The sequence below is a fragment of the Aulonocara stuartgranti genome, assembly GCF_965226115.1.
Source record: "Aulonocara stuartgranti genome assembly, chromosome: 5".
In the NCBI taxonomy this organism is placed as follows: domain Eukaryota; kingdom Metazoa; phylum Chordata; class Actinopteri; order Cichliformes; family Cichlidae; genus Aulonocara; species Aulonocara stuartgranti.
In genome coordinates, this window is record NC_138943.1 from 22,595,137 (window position 1) to 22,617,948 (window position 22,812).

Genomic DNA, 22,812 nt, shown 5'->3' on the forward strand with positions numbered 1-22,812 from the left:
TAACTCAGCCCAAATCAATTACTGATTGTACTGGCTGGAAAATACTGTTATAGTAGCTGCTAATTCAAGCACAAGAACTACAGAGGAATAGCTTAAAAGAGCCTTGTGCCGCTTGACCCTTTCGATCAGATACGAGGCTTCTCATCCTGCCTTGTCTGGATGTCTGTGATCAAACCAAACATACTGAAATAGAATTAAACATGCAAGTTCATTGCCCTAACACAGATATGTTAGCCTGCAGTTTTGTTGCCTGGAGGCCCTGTTGGCTGTAATATGCAAACTACTGCAAACTACTGCAAACTACGTTACACTTGGCTGTTCGCCCATCCGTTTATCAACATCCGTTGCACAACAGGACCTCTTCAGCATGCTGTTGATCATTTTGGAACCGACTCCAAATAAATGCTCATTCAGTGACTGAGCAAAGTTCGCAAGCTTACTTCTGTAAATCTATTTCATCTTGCATTTCATTTCATCTGCTTCTAAAGCGCCATCGTGTTCATTTAACACAGGGGTGGGAAACTCCAGGCCTCCAGGGCCGGTGTCCTGCAGGTTTTAGATCTCACCCTGGGTCAGCACACCAGAATCAAATGATTACTTCATTACCAGGCCTCTGGAGAACTCCAAGACATCTCGAGGAGGTAATTTAGCCATTTAAATCAGCTGTGTTGGATCAAGGACACATCTAAAACCTGCAAGGACCATCATGGATTCGTATGTCACGTTCCCTCGTGCTGCACCACACAGTGGTATGGACACAGCTCTTGTGTGACCACCCACACCCTGCCCCCAAATCCTCCCTCCCCCCCTAACACATGCATTTTTTTCCTTTTGAAATTTTCCATAAAGCCTTTATCAGATTAAAACAGCCATATGTTGAAGCACATACAGGAACACAACTGCACACTGTGCTAAGCTGTTAAAACCATTATACGGGAAACATGAGGCTTCTGCCACCAATGATAATGTGCTGAGATGCTTTTGCAAATGTGGGGGAGAAATGCAGCTGAGTGTTGCTGTGTTGCATGATTTTCTTATAAATCATAATAGTCAATCGAGAGCAATTAGCCGATTCCCATCAACCCGTGAAGACAGGAAATGCACTATACGCTTTAGCTGGTTATAGTTTCAACTGTACAAATAAAAGCCCCTCATGGGTGTATATATTCTACATTTTTAATGTTCCTCCGTGAATCTTTTGCAAATGAATACAGCAACAAAGAAGTTTTATTCGGTGGGACGAGTAAAAGTTCTGCAGTTGCTAACAGATTAAAAACAAGGCATCTGATTGGATAATTATAACTGTGAGGTCAAAGGAGGGGGTCCTGACAAAAGTTTAAAAAAAAAAAAAGAAAAACCCAAGACGAAACGCTCAGACTTCAAATAACCAAAGAGGCAAAAAAGTGCTACAGAGCAGGGATCCTTAAGCAAAACCATTAACAATTAAAGCAAGTTATAGTAACTATAATATTTATGAGAGGCCTAATAACCTTCTAATGCTTTCTTAATTATTTACAGCTCAGTTTGTAAATGCTTAGCTGCACACTTTAATAGAAGGGAATATAAACAAAGACGTAAAATCAAAAAGAAAATAATCTCAAATGAATTCATGGTGAAAATAGTCTTTCACCATGAATTTGAATGAATTTTTGAAGTTTCTACATCAGGGGTGGGCAATTCCAGGCCTCGAGGGCCAGTGTCCTGCAGGTTTTAGATCTCACCTTGGGTCAACACACCTGAATCACATGATTAGTTCGCCTCTGGAGAACTTCAGGACATGTTGAGGAGCTAATTTAACCATTTAAATCAGCTGTGTTGGATCAAGGACACATATAAAACCTGCAGGGACACCGGCCCTCGAGGCCTGGAATTGCCCACCCCTGTTCTACATGCTTCTGAGGGAAACCTCACACTGGTTAATGAGGAGTGCCCATCATAGTTTTCACGTCTGGTTCTCTGGAGGTTCATGTTAAGTCATGCTTTGCTGTCCTCCAAAATAAACTGTCTCTGTGGAATGGGTCTTTGGAAGTATCAGGCCTTGCATTAAACAGGGCTACTCTCATGTGTTTTGCTTAACACCAAAACAGTTTTTAAGTGAGCTCCTTTGGTGCTTTTGTCGTTCTTATACAACATGAAACTTTTATTTTGAAAAACAAATCATTTTTTTTATTGAGTTATTTTTAAATTTTGCTCATAAGGACCACATCACTTGTTCACACATCCTCATGTTTGATCAAATTCTTACAGTTGATGTCTACATACTTGGATACTGGCCACTGGTACAGGTCTCAGCAAGAAAACTGGTGTGTGAAGAGTTTTCGTAGGAATTGCAAATGACAGTAAGAACGAGTTAAGCAGAGGTAGCCTCTTTCTGCTCTGCCAGGCTGATTGTTCTGATCTCATCAACTAAACCACACGTCCACTTAGCTGCTCCATTCACTGACCCTTAACCTTTGCTATTACACCATTTTGAAACCTTATCAGACTTTTTTATAATAGCTTCATCTCCCATTTTCATTTTCTGTTTTCCTTTGTGGTTCTAGAGTGTACAGGCTTGGTCATGAACCCTCACAGGGAGACGTTATACATTACAGTCAGCTGTACAAATACACTTGATGTAATCTGACTTGACTGGAAAGGATTTGACTGTGACATCTGCTCACCAGGCAGTTCTGTGACTGCCTAAAAGTGTGTTGAACTTCACAGTCAGCATTTCAGCCCCCACACACACACACACACACACACACACACACACACACACACACACACACACACACACACACACACACACACACACACACGATTAAAACCCAGAATACAATCCTCGCCTGGGTTTAGATCTCGCTTTGTAAGACGCTAGACATATTTAATGCAGTCAAAGACAGCACAAAATCATAGCATTTGCTAAGTTAGCATAATATTTAAAAAATATAAAAACAGATATATTGTGTTTAACAGCGTGCAAAACTCTGTCAGCACCTGCGTGATGTTTTTGGATACGGTGATACTGCTCCTGGGACATTTTTGTTTTTAGGTTTACATCATTTGTCATACATAATATTATAGCCAGAACTCAGCATCTCACTGGTTGTGTAAATCCCGTAGGAGGATATGCGTTTGACGGTGTTCAACGTTTGTAACGGCTTCTTCCAGCAAATGTTGAAATGCAATGTGTCAGGTGTGTCTCCACGCCCTTTTCTTTCAGTCTTGTTTCCAGCAAAGACAGAAACTAAGGAAGGAGGTGGAAGGGCTGCCGACTGAGTCACGGTTTCATCCCAGACACGTCTTGAGCTCAGTGTGTGGAGGCAAACATGGAAACATGAATTGCACTGTTGGCCAGAGTTAACCACACCCTGCTTACAATTTCAGGGAAAACGAATCACCTGAGAGATCAACTACAGGGAAACTGTGTGTGTGTGTGTGTGTGTGTGTGTGTGTGTGTGTGTGTGTGTGTGTGTGTGTGTGTGTGTGTGTGTGTGTGTGTGTGTGTGTGTGTGTGTGTGTGTGTGTGTGTGTGTGTGTGTGTGTGTGTTTTTTAGAGCTTGAGGCTTTTTTGAAGCACTTTCTTTCACTCACCAGTGCCTGTAATTCCAGTTTTGTTGTCTGACAGAGTAAAGGTAAAGGTACACAGAAATTCTCTGTTGCTTTCTTTTCGATAATCCATTGTTGTTTTTTGTATCCTCCCAAACGGCAATAATTACTAAAACCATCATTATAAAATTCTCTAAAAAAGATAAAGATGTTTTGTTTGGTGAAATAAAACATTGCACAAGACACCTTGAATTGGGGAAATGATCATTAAAAAAAAAGCAGTGTAAAAGTGTGATATGTCAGACAGTGTAGAATAAGATCATCGACGCTGAAGAAAGGCGAACAATATGGAAGTCACAGAAGAAACAAAAAGCTCCAAGTTTTGTCAGTAGCACCCGAAGTGTCATTCACACTTGCATGGTCTTGTATTCTCAAGCAGTCTGGACTGATTGTTCAGTACAGAAAGCATGCATCATACAAAGGACATGAACCATTTGCTAGGATCTACATTTATGTTCCATATAGACAAAAGTATTTGGATGTACATATTTATCTACAGGCTGCACCCTGTACCAGGTCGCCCGTCTGTCACATGGCTCACACAGAGAAACAGACAACATACATTTTTTTTATCTAGCTATATTATCCCAGTGTGGGTGTGTGTGTCTTCTAGAATACACATTCAGTTTTCTTGTTGTCTAAAAGCAACACAATATTAAGTGTTCTTAATATTTTGTCCCCTTAATATATTATTAATGTGTGGACAAAATGCTGAAATGTCACCACCAGGTTTCAGTTCAATCTTATACATGTTCCCTTGAACTCAGTCAGCAAATGCAGAGGAGCTCCAGAGCCAAAGAGGAGGGGCCATATGTCAGTTACTCTGGGTAAATTCGAATACTTCACTGACAAACTTGTTTTATTCCGTTTGGAGGATCCTCCTTGGAGTTTGCTATTGTGTGATTATAGTAGACACATTATCATCAGGCTTATTCGCTCTTGTAAGATGAGAGAAAACGGCAGGAAATCCACGTTTCCTCTGTAATATTTTGCCAAGTGTTTATATAATTTTCACAAAGCAGGTGTTAACACGACTTTAAGTTGTTTGTTTCTTTTTTTTTCTTTTTGGAGACCGAGTATTCGAATGATAATGTGATGAGGGAGAGAAAGAAGCAGGGAAAGAAAATAGAGGGCAGTAGCTAATTACTATTCAGACTGAGTGCCTGTGGGGAGGAAGGAGAGTGCAGCCCTGCTGCAATTCAAATAATCTGAAGCTAGAAAGTGTGAGAGTGTGGAGGGCTTAGACAAGGCACTGCTTTGATGTTTCTCCCCTTCACGTCGTGGAAAGTGAAAACGTACGCTCTGAGGTGCACGCACGGGTTTCCTTTACTGATGCAACTGTCAAACAAAGACAGGAGAGCAGAGTGGCGGCAGCCTCGTGTGAAACCTGACTGTAACACTGAAATAGTCGCATGGTGACCTCTCCACCAATAGGACAGACGTGACTGGGCCACTCTGAGAAAGTGGGTTAACGAGTGAGGCCCTCATCACCTCAGCAGGGCTGTGATTTGCCTCGAGCAGATTTCTTTGACTGTTTGCATATAGTGTGTGTAGACATGTTTGTCTTTATAATATAAGCTGGGCTAAATAATACATCTTTTTAACTCTTTTTTTCCGGTAACATTTTATAATACGGTTTGCAACTAAGGGTGTAATTCCCCTCTAATTAAATGGGATTTCAATGTTTTTTATGTGAAATTACAATGTCATTATATTTACCCACAAATACGCAGTCTGACTAAAACAGTAGTGCCTCATGTCTTTACTGAAAAGTGTTGGTAAAGTATGGGAATTCTTGATATAGACCCTCCTTAATTTGCTCCACCTTGGATGCCTGCTAGGGGTAACCCTTGTTTCTTTTCTTTTTTCTGGAGTGAGCACTTTCTGTCATATTTCAGGCCTGCTTGCTCGAGAAGCAGGCCTGAAATATGGTGGTGATATACATTTAGGGGACCGAACTTTGTCATTAAGGGTACGGGGAGGTTGTCAAACGTCGTATTTTTGCGGGAAAGAGTCAAACAGTGACGACCTTTACTTATGAGACTTGCACAATGGTGAGGAGGAAAAAATCTCCCAACAAAACCATTTCAGCTCATAAATGTTTCAGGGTTGTTGTTATTGAACAGAATGTCAGAAAAACAGGATTTTACCTTGGCCATTGCAAAACATTAGTTTTATTTATTTTTTAACAATATCATTGTGGATGTACCTGTGTGCTTTGACTCATTCTGCTTGCACAACACGACCGAGGTCCATGGTCATGGACTGCTGCTCAGACACGCTCCTGCAAAATTTCTCAATGAAATTCAGACCTAATCTGTCCAAGTCCCAAATCTTGATGGCCTGTCCACATAACTTGTTTTGTCCTCCAAACACAACATTTATAACTTTTATCAGAAAATTACATTTTTATCTCATCTGTGTTACCGAACAGTCAATTTTTGTCTCACACTGGACACTTTAACAAAGATTAAGTTGCGGTGTGGAGTTATCTGCAGGTGCTCTGCCGTTCCCGTGGATTTTTTTTTCACCACTTCTGGGCTGTGTTCATAGTGTAAACTTTGTATGATGCCCGACACTATGGAGAGTTCCTCTATCGCTAGACTAGGGATGTTAAACATAAAACCCAGGGGCCAGAATGGGCCCATTAAAGATCTCCAATCCAGCCCACTGGACGGCATTGGAACATGTAAAGGAGAGCATAAACTTTGGAACTTTAACTCCAAATTTTAATAGGTTTTAATAGGATTTATGGGCATCCATAAAACACACCATCTACTAAAGGTGGTTTGAGTTGTTGTGCTAGTTATCATGAACTGAGAAAACCCCAAAGTCTTTATAAATGCTTCTGGAGCCATTTCTAGCATATTGCACTTTGATTTTTTTTTTTCTATGATGATGTGAAAAATTGAGGCGCGTCACACTAACTGATCCTTCTTCTACGAACTTACCATATCAGTTTTTTTTGTTTTTCCTGTGCCCTTTATTCACAGGGCGAGGCACCGCTACAAGCTGCAAGCGTTGAAGTGTTTCCAATCCCATGGAAAACCTCACTCAAAATAGCTTTTTGGAAAAGTACAAAAAAAAAGATGTTGGTAATTATAATAGTTTTTTTTTTTTATAGTCACATTTTAGGAATAATTGATGGAAAAAAAAATATAAGGGAGCACACATACATATTTTCATGCAGGGCTCTAATCACCTGTAGTTCACTGATCGCATGCAATGCTTTCACATCAGTTTAACCCTTCAGCTTCAACTGCTGGAGACCAAATGTGATGACGCAGCCGTAAAAACACAGATGACTTTCAAATCATCCAGATGGAACAGTGATTACTTTGAGATTCATTTAATGCCACACAAGCCCCTCCCCCTTCACTGACTCCATCTCCCTCTCTGCCTATCTGCAGTGAAACTGCCTGTTCACATAAGCTAAAAATAAATTGTGTCACTGAGCGTGGCCAACTGTACTGTTCATGCATTACTTATGGAAGTGTTTGCTTTTCTTCCATTTTCAGAAAAAAAGGGCCCTCAGTCGCCGAGCAGATATTGTGTTGGAGTGGTCTCTCAGGCAATATCCTCCAAACAGGAGCACTTTCACTGTTGCCGTCCTATCCACAGTGATGTCAGCAGTGTGGCAATTTATATGGCTGTGTTGTAGGTTGCCTAAGCTTTTCTGTCTCTTCTGCTTAAGAGTTGTGTTAGAGGTTCTGTTTAAGACCAAGCAGATTAGTCAGTTATTAAATATAAGCGGAGGATCTTTGTATCATCTGTAATGTCAATTACGCAAAATGTGATTCTTATTGTTTTCATCCTTTCATAACAACAAATCCAAAAATTCCAACAATCATAAAGCAGGAAACAGAGTCCCAGCTTGAATATCCACCACAGTTAAAAACACCTTTAGCCTAACATGTGAGGCCATACATTCTCACTCTTTACAAAATAAGAATAACTAAAGTTTAAGCAAACTACAGTTTCAAAGGTATTGGTGTATTTTTTTTTCTGGACTGTTTAGTCATAACCGACATCTAAAGATGAAGTTTGCATATAATTGCGGATACAAATCATCAGCTATTTCTCTGAGCGGTTTTCTAAGTAGATTCAAAGTTACTCAGAGCGAACTTGGATGATGTCTTGACTGCATGTGTTGTAAATCATATGCGTTTCATGTTGATTTAATAATAACATGTTCACAGTGCAAACTTCTTTGCACATCTCCTGTAAAGAATTCATACACATTTGTGACCTTGAACCTCTTTCTGTTTTGGTTTGCGCTGGAAGGCCTTCTGTTTTGGGGATTCGTGTAACCATCATGATTTTGTTCCAATTTTATGCTGCTTTGCTTTTAACACACCGACTTCAAAAAGTGACACTTCACTTGCTGCTTTATATTCCACCCTTTGTCTTTGTAACAAGATGCTCACTTCACGTTAGTGCTTTTAACTTTGTGGTTTGATGGAACCACATCAGAAAATCCTCATCTCCTCTCTGTTGTCCTCTGTGCTGTAACTGGGCAGAGAATAAAAATCAGTGCCAGAAAGATTTGTATTTTTCTTTGCATCTCAGAATCCTAAATTGTAATCACAGATTAAAACTGAGGCCCACAGGGCATTATGCTACTGAGTGGCTGATTCACAAACATCAGGGTCCTCCATCAGACCGGCCAATACTTGTAGTTGATATAAAGCTATCTCCCCTTCGTACAGACATTTTCAGGCACTGTAAAAGGATAACAGGTTGTTTCAGAGACATGTGGAGATGAAGTTTAAAATGCAGCCAGGGCAGCTACTGGTGAACATACTGAATGAATCATTGCTGATCAACACAATTACTGTAAGAGTGTGTACGGGCTCTCCAGATGGATTTTTAGTAACTCAAAACCTGACAGCTTTGCCCACAGAAGAGTTTGGCAGAGTTTCTGTATCGCTTCGGGGCCAGCCGAGAGCTCAGTCAGGCTGTGTTGGGTCTGGTGGGGTGGAGGAAGCTGCAGATGGGCTGTTGGCAGGAGGGATGGAAGATGGTGTCGAAAGGACACTGCTTACCTATCACTTGAATACGATCAAGTCAAACCCGTGGCTCAGGATTCCTCCTCTTCTGTCCTTTGCAGCATCATTCTCATCTTCATAAGCTTTTTCTGACTTCATCACTTTATCTTCTCTGCATTTCCGTTTTTCCCTTTCTTGTCCTCAGTTTTCACACTTCTGTCTTTTCTGTCGGTGTCTCTGAATCATCCCATCTCTTGCCCACGCTTCCGTACGTTTCCAGATTTAGTCCTGTTTTGTTTTTCTCTTCTTTGAGGCTGGAATCGAGCCACATGTTTGACGCCTGCAGTCATCTCCAGAGATTACTGCAACACTGTGTGGGTCCAACTGTGTTTTCATCATCTTCTTTATCATTTTTTTTCTTTTTTTTCCCTGCTGCTTCCTGCTTTTTCTATCACAGTGGGTTGGAACAGGTGTTCGCTGACTCCATTCACAGATAGAAAGCTGATCATGCTGAAGCTGTTTATTCTACCATCGATCTGCGATAACACTTGAGTAACTGTTGCTTGGTCCTTATGACAGTCTTTCTACGATCTGCTCTGCTGAAGCAGGGTTAATGAGAGGGGAAAAAGTGATATTAATAATGCTGATATTGTTGTAATGGCAAAGAGAAATGTGAAAACACTACCATCATAACATTTTTTATTAAAGTTCAGGGTTCAAATGAGCACCTTTGACAGTCTAACTGGTGTATATTTGAATTCCATCAAATAAAACAATCAGAGTTTGAGATGTTTTGTTATTTTTATGGTGGCATATCTTATGCTCATTTTTTCAGAAGCAATACAGAGTTTTATTTTATTTTATTTTTTCTACAGGTGACATCACACAGAAGGGCTATGAGAAGAAAAGGGCAAAACTTCTGGCTCCCTACATAATCCACACTCCACGTAAGTGTTCATAATCCCTTTTTTGATCGGGCTAAGCATAGATGTGCATCCCTCGTGTCTTTGCTGTTTTCCTGTCTTGCTTAGGCATACTCAAAACAATATTTTCTTTGTCTTTTTGCCGTGGCAAAGAATCTGTTCTTGACTTAAATTAAAAAACTATATTTAAAAATAGAATCATTTCACACCCATAGCTTTTTTTAGTAGCTTTTTATTTATTATGTTACAAAAATGAAATTAAAAAACAAAAAAAACAGACTTGGAACAGCAGATCTACAAAGCAGACAAACACGAGCTGATTCTCTCAGTTGGAATATGACAATCCATGTCCTTAAAACAACGTCCAAAAAGCCCACCTAAAAAAAATAAATGTAGCTTCAAACACACACAAAAAAAATAAATTTTAATATTTTTCATGTCATTTGAAATTTACATTCAGTTCAGTTCAATTTGATTTCAAATATATGGCGCCAAATCACAGCAAAAGTCACTTCAAAACGCTTTATATTACAATATTATAGAGAAAACCGCAACAATCCTCAGAGTAAGCACTTGGCAACAGTGGGAAGGAAGGACCCCCTTTTAATAGGAAAAACCTCTGACAGAACCAGACTCACAGAGGAGCGGCCATCTGTAATAATAGCGATAGCAGAGACCAATTGACATGACAAGTATACATGGTGTGCTTAATGCACAGCCACACTGTGCACATATGACAGCAACATGGTTTCATGGTAAAAAGGCTAAAGTGGCATTTGAGGTTTTCCTAAAACAGAGAAAACTATCCAGTCTTTGTTGTGATGCTCATTAATATCATTACTATCATCACTGAGGTTCTGAAGAATATTAAATGGTCTGATTCCTATACAGTGCTTTCCCACTCCAGGTGAACATTCAATGTGCTTTATACACCGTTTCATTTATTCACTGCTTCTGTTCACACTCTGATGAACAACACATATTTGGGAGCAACTCAGATTCCAGTATCTTGTCCAAGAATACTTTGAATACTTTGTCCAAGACTACAAACCACCAACTTTCTGATTAGTAGATGATGACCTGCTCTACCTCCTCCTCTAGCCACCCCGTTGCTAAGAATTCATGTACCTTGGTAGCCTGGTGAGCAGCCACAACAGAGCCCATAAAAACATCACAGCCAGAGTGAACAAAGCTAGAGGTGCTTTTAGGTGACTGAGAAATATATAGGATCCAAAGCAAGCTCCAGCTCTACAATAGCAATGTTAAGACAGTGCTGCTATATGGCTCTGACTCTTGGCGGGTAGTGCAGAAGGACATAAACCAAATCATCACCTTCCACAGCACAGTTAAACAGATAGTGTTTAACAGAAACAGTTAAAAGTTCAGCAGATACCCAAGGCCTGTTACAGGAAAGTCTTCTGCCTATTAAATCAAAGTGTTTGCAGAAATGAGTATGTAAAGCAGTTTTTGATTGTTTTGTAACAATGCATGTATTTTGTGTTTATTTTACAGCACCACCTCCTCAAAATGTACAGCCTCCTGCTCCTAGTTCCTCGAGCCATGCACCTCCACCCTCCAGCTCATCCCGGTATCGTGAGCGACGCACTCGCAGAACGCATCGCAGTGGAGGAACCCGGGATGACCGCTACAGATCAGGTGAGCAAGAAGTCCAGCGCCAAAATGTTCTTCATCCCACTTTGGTTGTCCCACCACGGTCACACCAGCGGTACAGCACACTACAGCACAGTTTTCAGAGCTGAAACGATCCGACAACAGTCTGTTTTTAAGCTCAGATCCTGGGCTGTTTCAAAGGGACAAATTAAAGAGCTGTGGGGAACGTGTGTGTGTGGGAGAGCGAGGCAGACAGCAGTGCTTTGCCGCAGCTGGGAAGCCCCCTTAGTGAGGACCCCCTTCTCAGGCAGAAGAGTGATGTCAGTGGCTGGCTATGTATGAGAAGGTTGTGAGGAGAGCAGGGGAATACAGATTATTTTTTTTTTTTTTACAAAAAAATCCTATATAAGTGGTAAAGATCCGAGAAAGTTGATTCTGTTCAGCCGCTGTGTTTTCAGTGGGAGAAACGTTTCGTCACTCATCCATGTGACATCTTCTGCAGCTTACTGCAGATTTCCTCAGCCTCATAAACACTATATTTACTTAATGATCAAAACCAACACCACTGACTAACAGTGGGGCTGTGCAGCCAGTTTCATGATCATTACTGTGTAAGTTTGTTAAGACTGATGATCAATAGTCACGAGTACCATTCAGAGAGTAGTGAATGTCTGCGATCTCAGCATTGTTACGTGTTGAAGATGTACCCTTTGGCCCCCTCCTTGATTCAGAGATGGTTGTTTCCTTTTCACGTGAAGATGAGACAAGAGAAGCACAAAGCACGTGTGCAGGACACAACTAGTGTTTGTTGACTGAGAGTCGGGCTCTAAAAGCATCTCCCTGTGGGCTGACCCACACCCTGCTGGTTCTTTTCTTAAAAAGCCTCTCAGCCTGTGCAGCATGCTAAATGCCAGGCTGACTAATCTAAAGTCTGTCTGTCAGACTGGAGTTTAGTGGAGAGTTGTCTAAAAATGTTTCAGCTTTACAGAAAATCTTACTGGCAGGGGCAACATACATTAATTTTGTTTAATCTGGTTGGAGGATTCAGAAAGATTAGAGCTTAAAAAAACTCAGTAGAGGCTAAATTGAAATTGTGATAACAGGCCTGTGTTAGGAAATAAATCTTTGTTTTGATGTTTCGCTGATGGCATTGCACGATAGATAAGAATTTAAATATTGAAAGTCCCCAAAAGCTATATTTGTGTCCTGGCTTCAAAATAGGTTGTTGTTATGTTGGTCAGGCTATGATTGTTATACTTACTGTGAGTGAAACTTGGCAATAAAGCTCCCTTGTGTATTCAGTTACTGCTCTTTTATAAGACAATCAGTAGTTTACAGTGTAGTGGGCAGTGAATTTAGATTTGAGACACATGCATTTATCTGTGTTATTGTCTATGTCACAGTCACTTCTGTGGTTCAAAACCCTTAATTTGGATTCCATAGTGGAATGAAAATTGCTCCCAGAATTGTTGTGCTTCGTTCCACAATGTTTTCGTAGTCTCGAAAGTCTCCGACATATGAAATGAATTCTGGTATAAAGAATTGCAAATACTGCAAAAGTGGTTAAATTGAGAGATGAGAAAATGTAAAATAAAACCAAGCTGAATGGCAGATGGTATTCCTCAACTAAGTTTATATTGCAGGATGAGAACAAAAAGGAGTGTCACAATGGACAAGAAGTTCCTTTACATGCTGGAAAATACAGAATATGCAAATATATTGATGCACTGAGGAAATACAACACCACACACATTGATGTTTTCACAATTATGTTTATTCAACTAAAATCTAAGAGGACCCATTCTTTCAGAAATGTTTTTAGAGGCAGGCTGTGTGGCTAGGTTTCTTTGGTTTTATACACCTGAATTCCAAGATTAAGGCATTGTTTGGCCCAATACTGTGTCCACATAGTGCATATTTAACTCTGAGGTTTGGAGAAAATCAACAAAAACCGTTTCAGCACAGAATGTATAAAACAATATTTCTGTTCCTGATCTTGTTCCCTTTTGCAAATTTTAGGCTACACGACTAAGTCTGAAGCTGTGGTGATTCCATTCAATTCAGTTTTATTTATATAGCACCAAATCACAACAGCAGTTGCCTCAAGCACTTTATACTGTATAGTAGCAACCCTACAATAATGGAGAGAAAACCCCAACAATAATGACCCTCTATGAGCAGGCATTTGGTGACAGTGGGAAGGAAAAACTCCCTTTTAACAGGAAGAAACCTGCTGGAGGTTTCTTCCTGTTAAAAGGGAATCTGCCACAGCCGGCTGTAGGTGAGGGGAAGAAGAGTTGTGGTAGTAAGTTTATGGGGGTGTATGCTGAAGCTGAATGCTAGTCTTGCCATGTACAACGGCAATGCTAATAACTGATGTTAGCACGTTAATTAGCTTGCACACGTTTTGCTAATGTGCAGTAAAACAGAAGCTAAAGCTGAGCCCATCAGTTTTGAGGTACTTTGTTGTAATTTTGCACTAATGAAAAAAATCATCAAAAGTGTCACATTTCACCCTGAGGCACATGGATATCTCGTGATAAAGGCTGGCAGCATGTACTGACACATTTTACATAAAAAATAAAATAAAAATGCAAATGTGTTTCTGATGGTGGCATGAGGAAAAAAAGAAGATCACTAAAGTCAGGAGGTGTACCCCTCTGGGGAACAAAGGATTACTATAGTAGGCTTATAATGGCAGTTCATCCAAAAACCGATGAGGAGTTTCTATCAGAACCAAAGTTGTGATCCTACTCGACAGAAAAAATGAACTTGATGACCTTGAGTCATGTTGTTAGAAAATGGCAGGTCAGAGATTTCTAATTAGAAGTGTTACAGCCTAAAATAATGTAAGAATAGTAGAAACTGCAGCAGTGAGGAACAGAAAAAATAAGGTGGTTATAATTTTAACAGACTGCAGAACAATTTAATTGCCTCTGGCTTCCTGCAGTTATTACACCTCTTACACAGCCTGTCACTACGGAGTTCACTCGAATACACCGCTGACTGCTTTCTGGAGCTGCTCTCGCTATGATTACACTTTATGTTTTATGTTTTATGTACACCATTTTAGATTCAGATTAAGAAGATAAATAAAACGGGCATGCATCAAAGACATAAGTAAAGGTCCTCAGCTGCCCACATGTCAGTATTGATTGGAACTGGAGTAAAACTCACCGCAAGCTGCCACGCACCCCACTGTGCCCATCACCGTGGAAACCGCCCTCATCCTCCCGGACATGTGCAAGGAGTCGTCTCTCCTGACGCTCCGGTGCGAGGATGCGCAACAGCACATTATGAGAGCGAATGATTTAGCTGAGAACAATCTGTTAAGCAGAATGACAGTTATGTAATTATGGTCCCCACTGCTGCTGTGAAATGAGCTGTGCTCTGTGATTTATTTAAATCTGTTGATGTTTCAACAAAAATGATGCCCTCCAGTCGATAGATGTGAAAATTCCCCAAGTCGTCTTTTGTGGCGCGTGTTCTGTTACGTGTTCTGAGCGTGCGTCTGTTTACGCGGTGCCTTTTAATGCGCCTGTGGGTGTCATCAAGTGAAAGTATCTCGGCATTCATTACTGTGTGCATTTGCGCGTGTAGGCATGTGAGTGGGCTAATACACGGCTTGGCTCTCTCCTCTCTGTGTGCCGTTTCATTGGGAAAACGCTGTCTTCCTGTAAGGATTTCTTCAGGCTTCTCACCTGTCACCGTTCTTCAAGTTTTAAACATGACTTATAGACATAACACTGCACTCCTGCTCTCAAAAAAATGCTGTCACCAGCTAAAGCAAAGTAATGTTTTTCATCATTATTTTGCAAGCTTGCTAGATTTTTCTCTTCTTCTTTTTCTCTTTATCGTGGGACTCCTAAAGTTAGTTACTGTGCCTTGAAATCTCATTTAGGGGGCTCGGCTCCTCGGTTGAGATCCCCTATGGAAATCATTCAAACATATGAAAATGTTATTCACACAGCAGTGACTCTTTGAAGTAGTTCAATAAACTTTCATATAACAGGAAAAAAAAAAGGTCTCACTAATGGAAGAAAAAGACCATAAATGGAGGTAGTAAACAAAATGTACATTCTTGAGTCATGTTGAAAGAATGTGAACAGCTTTTTTTCTTTGTGGCCTTCTTTGTTTTGTTGCTCTGAATGAGATCCAAAGCCATTGGAACTAATCTCTACCTAAACTAAATGTGTTTGTGTCAATACAGATATCCATACTGAGGCAGTACAAGCTGCCTTGGCTAAACATAAGGAGGAGAAGATGGCGCTCCCCATGCCTACCAAACGGAGGTCCACATACGTGCAGTCACCCATTGAAACACGCACACCACCAGGTAGGACGTGCGAAGGCATTAAAGTTGGACTTTTTAGTTAAGAATTATGGACATTTACATTTTGTTTTGTGGCACTAAGACTCCTCGTCTGGATCCGAAGATGAGACAGCCGTGCGCAGGCAGTCGTCAGTGGTTGCTCCCCAGCCTCAGGTCAACCCCAACCTGCAGAGCCCGGAGTCTTGGGTCAACCACATCGTCCAGGGCTCTTCCACCTCCTCCTCGGCCTCCTCCACCCTCTCACAGGAGGCCAAACCACAGCCTCAGAGCCAACCTCAGCCTCAGTACAAACCGCAGTACCAGCCTCTTTATAAGCCTCACCACCAACCACAGTACCAACCTCAGCACCAGCCCCACGAGCAGCCTCGCACTGCCGCGGTGACGGACATGCTGGCTCACAGTCGCATTGGTGAGACGTGCGCCTGTGTGGAGAATGTTCTGTGCAGACGTTGTGTATGTTAAAGCAAAGGACAGTAGACTTATTAATTATTTAACTGGAGGAAAAGCAGCAGGTAAAAAGTTTGGATCATCTGATTGGTCAATTTATGTAATGCTGCACAACTAGCTTTAATATAGCCTAATCCTGTAATGCAGAGTACATAAACCTACCAGCTATAGTTAGCTTGTGAGTAGTGTTTCACATACAAATAAACTGAGGGCTTTTCACTGCCATGTGTGAAGGTAATAATAGTCTTTTGTTTTTGCTAATGCATGAGTGTTTTATTTTTATTTTTTAAATTTAAAATTAAAATTATAGCTACAGTACATTCGTCCCATTAAAACACGTGGACATCTCACTGCTTTCCCTTACAGCCCACTCAGAGAATAGTGCACCTCCTCCAGATGTGACAGCTGTGGCCCCTCCGGCCAGAGGCCCACGCGTGGACCTGCCCTCCAACGCTGTCGTCCGAGGGATGAGCCGGGGACAGAGCCGCTCGAGCATGATGGAGACAGCGGATGGTAATGGAGAACAGTTCATTTTTAACATTTTGTGTCTCTTTGCAAGAATCTGATTTCTCTTTCTTCAAATAAGTGTTGACTTCCAGCTGTGACCTTTTTATTAATCAAGTTGTTTTTCTTCCCGATTTTTTTTCTTTTTTTCCACTCTGTCAAATTATTTTTGACCGGCTAATAGGAAGAGGTAATATACAGAGTAAGGAAACTCCTTAATCTACAATGTCCATGGCGTTCTGTGTTTCTGACTCTCCCTGCTGTGTGTACTTAGTGATTTAACCAGGAAATGAAACAAAAGCAACGTCTACACGCACAAAAAGAATCCTCATGTGTGATCCCAAACCAAAAAAAAACCTTTATCCCGGCTCTCACTCCGTTCTCCTTGTGTTGACGCCACCCACCGCGCTGCTGCTTTTCAGTCCGGACATATGTTACGGTTGACTCAAAATGGTGTATCTGTGGTTAATTCAATTTTTTACTAAAAAGTTACGGCATGAAAAACAGCAGACTATGTGATGGTAAGACGCTTAAACAATGTTCTAATGTTCTGTCACTGTGTGTCGTGGGATGTGTGACTGTGTATTTATCCCTGCTGCTGCCCCTCTCCACCTTCACCCTGCCTGTAGGAGTTCCTGTAAGCAGCAGGGTCTCCACTAAGATTCAGCAGCTGCTGAACACCCTGAAGAGGCCTAAGAGGCCCCCGCTCAGTGACTTCTTCACCGATGACGCCGAGGAGATCGTAGAAGGTACGCTGCTGCACTGAATTAGCTGTAGCGGTAGACTGTTCGACTTGCACAAATTACACATAGAAAAATTGGAATTTGTGCCCCTCCTTACTCCAACGTTTTATAATAAGTTAAAATAGTCAGATGTAGTGCTCCAAAATGACATTTCTGATTATTTATGAACACTTACCTGTTTTACAAATGTATATTTAGGTTTCTCTAATAAGCCAAAGAGTTTAAAAGTTGTAACTAACTAGCATAGTTCCCATTTAGGGTGAGTGTGATGCAGGATATTTTAGGGGCTACATGCAAAGATGTTTCCTAAATGCCACACATGCAGGAAGTTGGTCTAAAAGAGGACAACTCTAAGGATGCACGCAGTGAAAGCATGTATGCCACTGTTTCTAAACACTGTAATCTGCCCAGAAATCAGAGCTAATGCTAACTGAGTCAACAGCTGCTGGTAAGGAGAAACCTAGTTTGTATTATTTTTATTAAACCACATATGCAATGACTGGTTTAGTCATTGCATATGTGGCAAGAACTGATTGTTTTATAAATGTCCCCAAATTTCTTTTGCAGGTTGAGAATTTGCTTGTAAAGGTGTGTGGCCAGGCTAGAATTTACTGATGTTCTCTGAACGTCTCACGTGCAGTGTTATTGAAAACTTCAAACTTAGTGGCTCCATGGTATAATGCATGCACTCACCTAGCAAGCGACAATCCCTGGTTTCTCTCCCTGGAGGAGACAAAAATCCCTTTGGGCTTGCGTCAGGAAGGCCATCTGGTGTAAAAACTGCCACATAAAATATCTATCTGCTACAGTGACCCCTTGTGAATAAGGAAAGTAGCTCACAGAAAACTTCAAAGTCAACACTGCACTCTGTCGGGTTCCCTGCAAACCAGATGAACAGACACATGCAGAGACATACAGAGATTCCTGGATTTTTTTTTAGGGCGATTGCTTTTCTGACAGTTCAAAAATATTTTTCTAATCCTTTACTGATTATGTTGAGCTATTTATGAGGAAAAGGATGTTTGTACTTGGCTTTAAAGTTTGAAAATGTTAGTAAAAACACAAAATAAGGATAATTAACGAATCAAGTCTGCATCCCTAACAGGTAATATGTTGGTAATAAATTAAAAGATATAAAAATGAACCGTTTTTCACAACATGGTGACAGAAAAGTGCTTTGCATTTGTAAATCGTTTTAAATAAGTGTCTTTATATATGAGATTTTTTGGAATTCAAATTTGTGTGATGTAAAGCAAAACACTGATAAAAATCTATTTTAGAATAAGGAGATAGTGATAAATCTTTGGCATTTATATATATGTGTGTATACATATATATGTGTATACGTGTATACACATATGTGTGTGTATATATATATATATATATATATGTGTGTGTGTGTGTGTGTGTGTGTATATATATGTGTGTGTGTGTGTGTGTATATATGTGTATGTGTGTGTATATATATGTGTGTGTGTGTATGTGTGTATATATATATATATATATATATATATATATATATATATATATATATATATATATATATATATATATATCGTTAGCTTCATAGCATAATTGCCTAAGTCATTTGACTAAGTCAATGACTTAGGCAATTATGCTATGAAGCTAACGATATATATATATGGAGAGAGAGAGAGTTTAAGAATAAACTTGCTTTATAGTTATAACAAGTTGCAGACTTCTTGTTTATTCTCTGCCCAACTCTGCTTGGATCAACTGATCGTTGTGTTTGTGGCATTTCAAACACACATTGCCAACAGGCAAGCTGCCCTCTGGTCAACAAACTATGCATTATCAGCACTCACTTTACAGAATGTTGTCCAATTCTTATCGCTCTTCCTTCTGACGATGCTGTCTGTGTTGAGCGCTCAGTGAATCTGCGTTCGACTACTCCGCCTAGGCTGCACTGTCGAGCGCAGATCCACTAAGCGTTCAACACAGACACCCTCATTCAGATCTGGCGTTTGGAATTTTTTTGGTTTTCATGTAACGTATGACCCTGAAGGTAAGCGTGTCATGGACTAAAGTAAAACAGTATGTTGGATGTGCCATGCAATGCTCAATTACATGGGTGGGAACTAGTGCGTTAGCGCAGTTAGCTCGTTAACGTGTTGGCCGTCTAGCCCCACGCAGGGGTAGCTCGTTAACGGAGATTTGCCGTGTTGTGGCGTTAACGTCATTTCAACAAGATTAACGCTGACAGCACTAGTGGGAACACAACGAATATGACTGCACATTTACCCCGACATCATCCTAGTGCAAAGACAAGTGGAAGCAGACAAAACCAACAAGCATGCATGCTACAAACTTTACCCGAGTCATTTAGACAGCCGTTAGCACATGATTCTCCTTATGGGGACCTGATATGTTTAATATTGTGGCGAGCTCAGACAACGAGGAGACGGAGGTATCGTTTGGTCTTGCTTCCCGTGAGCTAGCCAGGGAGCACAGCCGTTTATTGACATCTGCAGAAGAACACTGCTGCTAGCTAACTGCTCAGCCCGGCAACCGCACAGCAACAACAACAACAACACACAGAGCGCCCTCTGACCCCGGAAGGACACACCGTGGCAGCGAGAAGGCGTCACCTGTCACTATGGCAACATAAACAAAACATAACTGTACAAACAGAACCCCGAACAGCCCTGACCCGCTACATAGCCCCCACCTAAGGGGTCAGTCGTCCCCGACGACCCCATTACCCCACACAAATGTCCAGGTGCCTTCTTTTGGCGCACCGGCCGGTCACCACCGGCGGGGGAAAAGTCACTCGAGTCAGAACATGGGGTGCCACCATCATCCCACTTCTGACACTAATGTGGCGAGCTCAGACAACGAGGAGACGGAGGTATCGTTTGGTCTTGCTTCCCGTGAGCTAGCCAGGGAGCACAGCCGTTTATTGACATCTGCAGAAGAACACTGCCGCTAGCTAACTGCTCAGCGCTGCAACCGCACAGCAACAACAACAACACACAGGGCGCCCTCTGACCCCGGAAGGACACACCGTCGCAGCGAGAGGGCGTCACCCGTCACTATGGCAACATAAACAAAACATAACTGTACAAACAGAACCCCGAACAGCCCTGACCCGCTACAATATGCTGCTGAGAATATAGCCCAGAAGTAGCGTATAGTATAGCTTTTATTTTGGAAAGAGCCTTTTCTCTGTAATAAACTCTCTTTTCCAAAGATGAGTGATTCCTCAATCAGATACAGGTGTTACCGCGCCAGATCCGCGGCCCCGAACCGTAGTAAGGAAACCTCTGGCAGTTACTTGAAGGTTCCGTAACTGACTCGTAGCCGGCAACAGCTTACTATACAGGTCAACTCCGCTAGCAAAAAGATCGAAGGAGGCGTAGGAAACTGCTTCACCGAACTTTATTTCTTCTCTAAGGCACGAACACCGCGTACAGTGGGCTGAAACAGTTTACTCACAGCGAGCATCGCCGACACAACTCTGGCTGTCGAGGGAGTTATTATATTCCTTTTATTTATTTTATTTTCGTCTCTTCTGTAGCTAACCGTTACTTTTTCCCCTTCTCCGCTCTCTCTCTTCACACACACACACCAGGCAGTCCCGCTACACACATCCCGAATACATTTCCCATCAGGCTTCATCCTTAAAGGGCCATGCCTGTAAGTTAACACAGGGCTTGCAAAATCGCTAGCCCGACGTCCCGGGGCTAGCGATTTTTCCAGTCGGGCTACCAAAATCTATCTCTGCCCTGCCCGTCGGGCTATCATAGGAAGGAAAAATATATGTCAATGCTTTTGCATTCTTTCGTTAATGTAGCTGGGTAACTATGTCATTGGCATCGGTGAGCCACTGTCAATATGTGACATATTGAAATCGTGTTTGAATTTGCTCTTGTTTTTTGCTTTCACTTTGCAAATGTCCAGGTGCCTTCTTTTGGCGCACCAAAGTCACTCGGGTCAGAACATGGGGTGCCACCATCATCCCACTTCTGACACCAATGTGGCGAGCTCAGACAACGAGGAGACGGAGGTGTCGTTTGGTCTTGCTTCCCGTGAGCTAGCCAGGGAGCACAGCCGTTTATTGACATCTGCAGAAGAACACTGCCGCTAGCTAACTGCTCAGCGCGGCAACCGCACAGCAACAACAACAACACACAGGGCGCCCTCTGACCCCGGAAGGACACACCGTTGCAGCGAGAGGGGTCACCCGTCACTATGGCAACATAAACAAAACATAACTGTACAAACAGAACCCCGAACAGCCCTGACCCGCTACAATATGCTGCTGAGAATATAGCCCAGAAGAAGCGTATAGTATAGCTTTTATTTTGGAAAGAGCCATTTCTCTGTAATAAACTCTCTTTTCCAAAGATGAGTGATTCCTCAATCAGATACAGGGCTTGCAAAATCGCTAGCCCGACGTCCCGGAGCTAGCGATTTTTCCAGTCGGGCTACCAAAATCTATCTCTGCCCTGCCCGTCGGGCTATTGTAGGAAGGAAAAATATATGTCAATGCTTTTGCATTCTTTCGGAAATGTAGCTGGGTAACTATGTCATTGGCATCGGTGAGCCACTGTCAATATGTGACATATTGAAGTCGCGTTTGAATTTGCGCTTGTTTTTTGCTTTCACTTTGCAATCGTGCGAACTGTGTATAGAGAGCGACAGCACTGATCTGTGAGTGATGATAATTTGTGCACCAATTCCTCTGACATCGTCTTATCAATTGTTAGCTTACTATGCAAACATGACAAGTGAAATCTCCCACAGCAAGCTTAAACATATGAGAGGTTGATCGCGCAGAGAATCGCTGACCGTTATGTGTGTGTGTGTAAAAGCAGCAGGATATATATTTTAGTTCTGCTGAGCCAAATAAGACAGGTCAGGGTGAAGAAGTGACAGCCAAAGAAAAGCTTACCACAAAACGTAAAAGTTATGACAAATCAGACTATAAGGCAAAAAGAAAGTGCAGCTTTATGGTTTCATGGACAAAAGAATTTCTGTGGCTGCAATATGATGAGCTAAATAACCAGGGCTGCACATAAGTGGTCCGCAGGTGTGCATTCGCTGTCAAAAAAACAAACAAAAAAAAAAACGCGCACAAGATATGAAGTTGCAACGCGTGTTTGCATACATAAGATTTTCTGGACGAGGACAGACATTTGTTTAAAACTCTTAAAGATGTCGAAGAAGCTCCTTTAAGCAATTACTTTGGTGTTCCTCCACCTCCAAAGAAATGTCAGAAGGAGTCCGAACCACAAAAGAAGCGCGTATTCTCGGAAAAGTGGTTGCAGGAGGTGAGCTGGCTTCAAACAAATGATGAACGCACAGAGATGTGGTGCGGAATGTGCCGTGAAAATCCCACTCTAGCGGACTAAAACTGTGCTTTTATATGGACGCAAACGCGCGTTGCAACTTCTTATCTGGTGCGCGTCTTTTATTTTGACAGCGAATGCGCACATGCGGACCACTTATGTGCACCCGTGTAAATAACATAATGTTCTGCCGGGTGTGTTGTTGGTTTTCTCTCGATTTCTGAGTCGACAAGCGCCTTTGTTACTGGGACCAGTCATTTTAAGAAAGGCCCCCATTAGAACCCATGAGAAATGCAAGAAATGCATTATTGCTCAGTCTGCAATATCTTTCCCAGAACAAACACCAATTGCAAATAACAT

The 22,812-nt window shown here is 41.6% G+C and overlaps 1 protein-coding gene across 4 annotated transcripts in view; it reads left to right on the top strand.

The window, feature by feature from the left end:
- dip2bb (disco-interacting protein 2 homolog Bb) overlaps positions 1-22,812 on the top strand; it is a 51,639-nt gene that overhangs the window by 8,332 nt on the left and 20,495 nt on the right. For 2 of the 4 annotated variants that reach the window (XM_082533356.1, XM_082533358.1), the window contains exons 2-8: positions 9,455-9,526; positions 11,015-11,158; positions 15,324-15,449; positions 15,529-15,855; positions 16,260-16,406; positions 16,582-16,599; positions 17,027-17,146. In XM_082533356.1, coding sequence (XP_082389482.1) covers positions 9,455-9,526; positions 11,015-11,158; positions 15,324-15,449; positions 15,529-15,855; positions 16,260-16,406; positions 16,582-16,599; positions 17,027-17,146 — 954 coding nt within the window. The remainder of the gene's footprint in view (positions 1-9,454; positions 9,527-11,014; positions 11,159-15,323; positions 15,450-15,528; positions 15,856-16,259; positions 16,407-16,581; positions 16,600-17,026; positions 17,147-22,812) is intronic. The other 2 variants (XM_082533357.1, XM_082533359.1) reach the window with 1 other exon arrangement.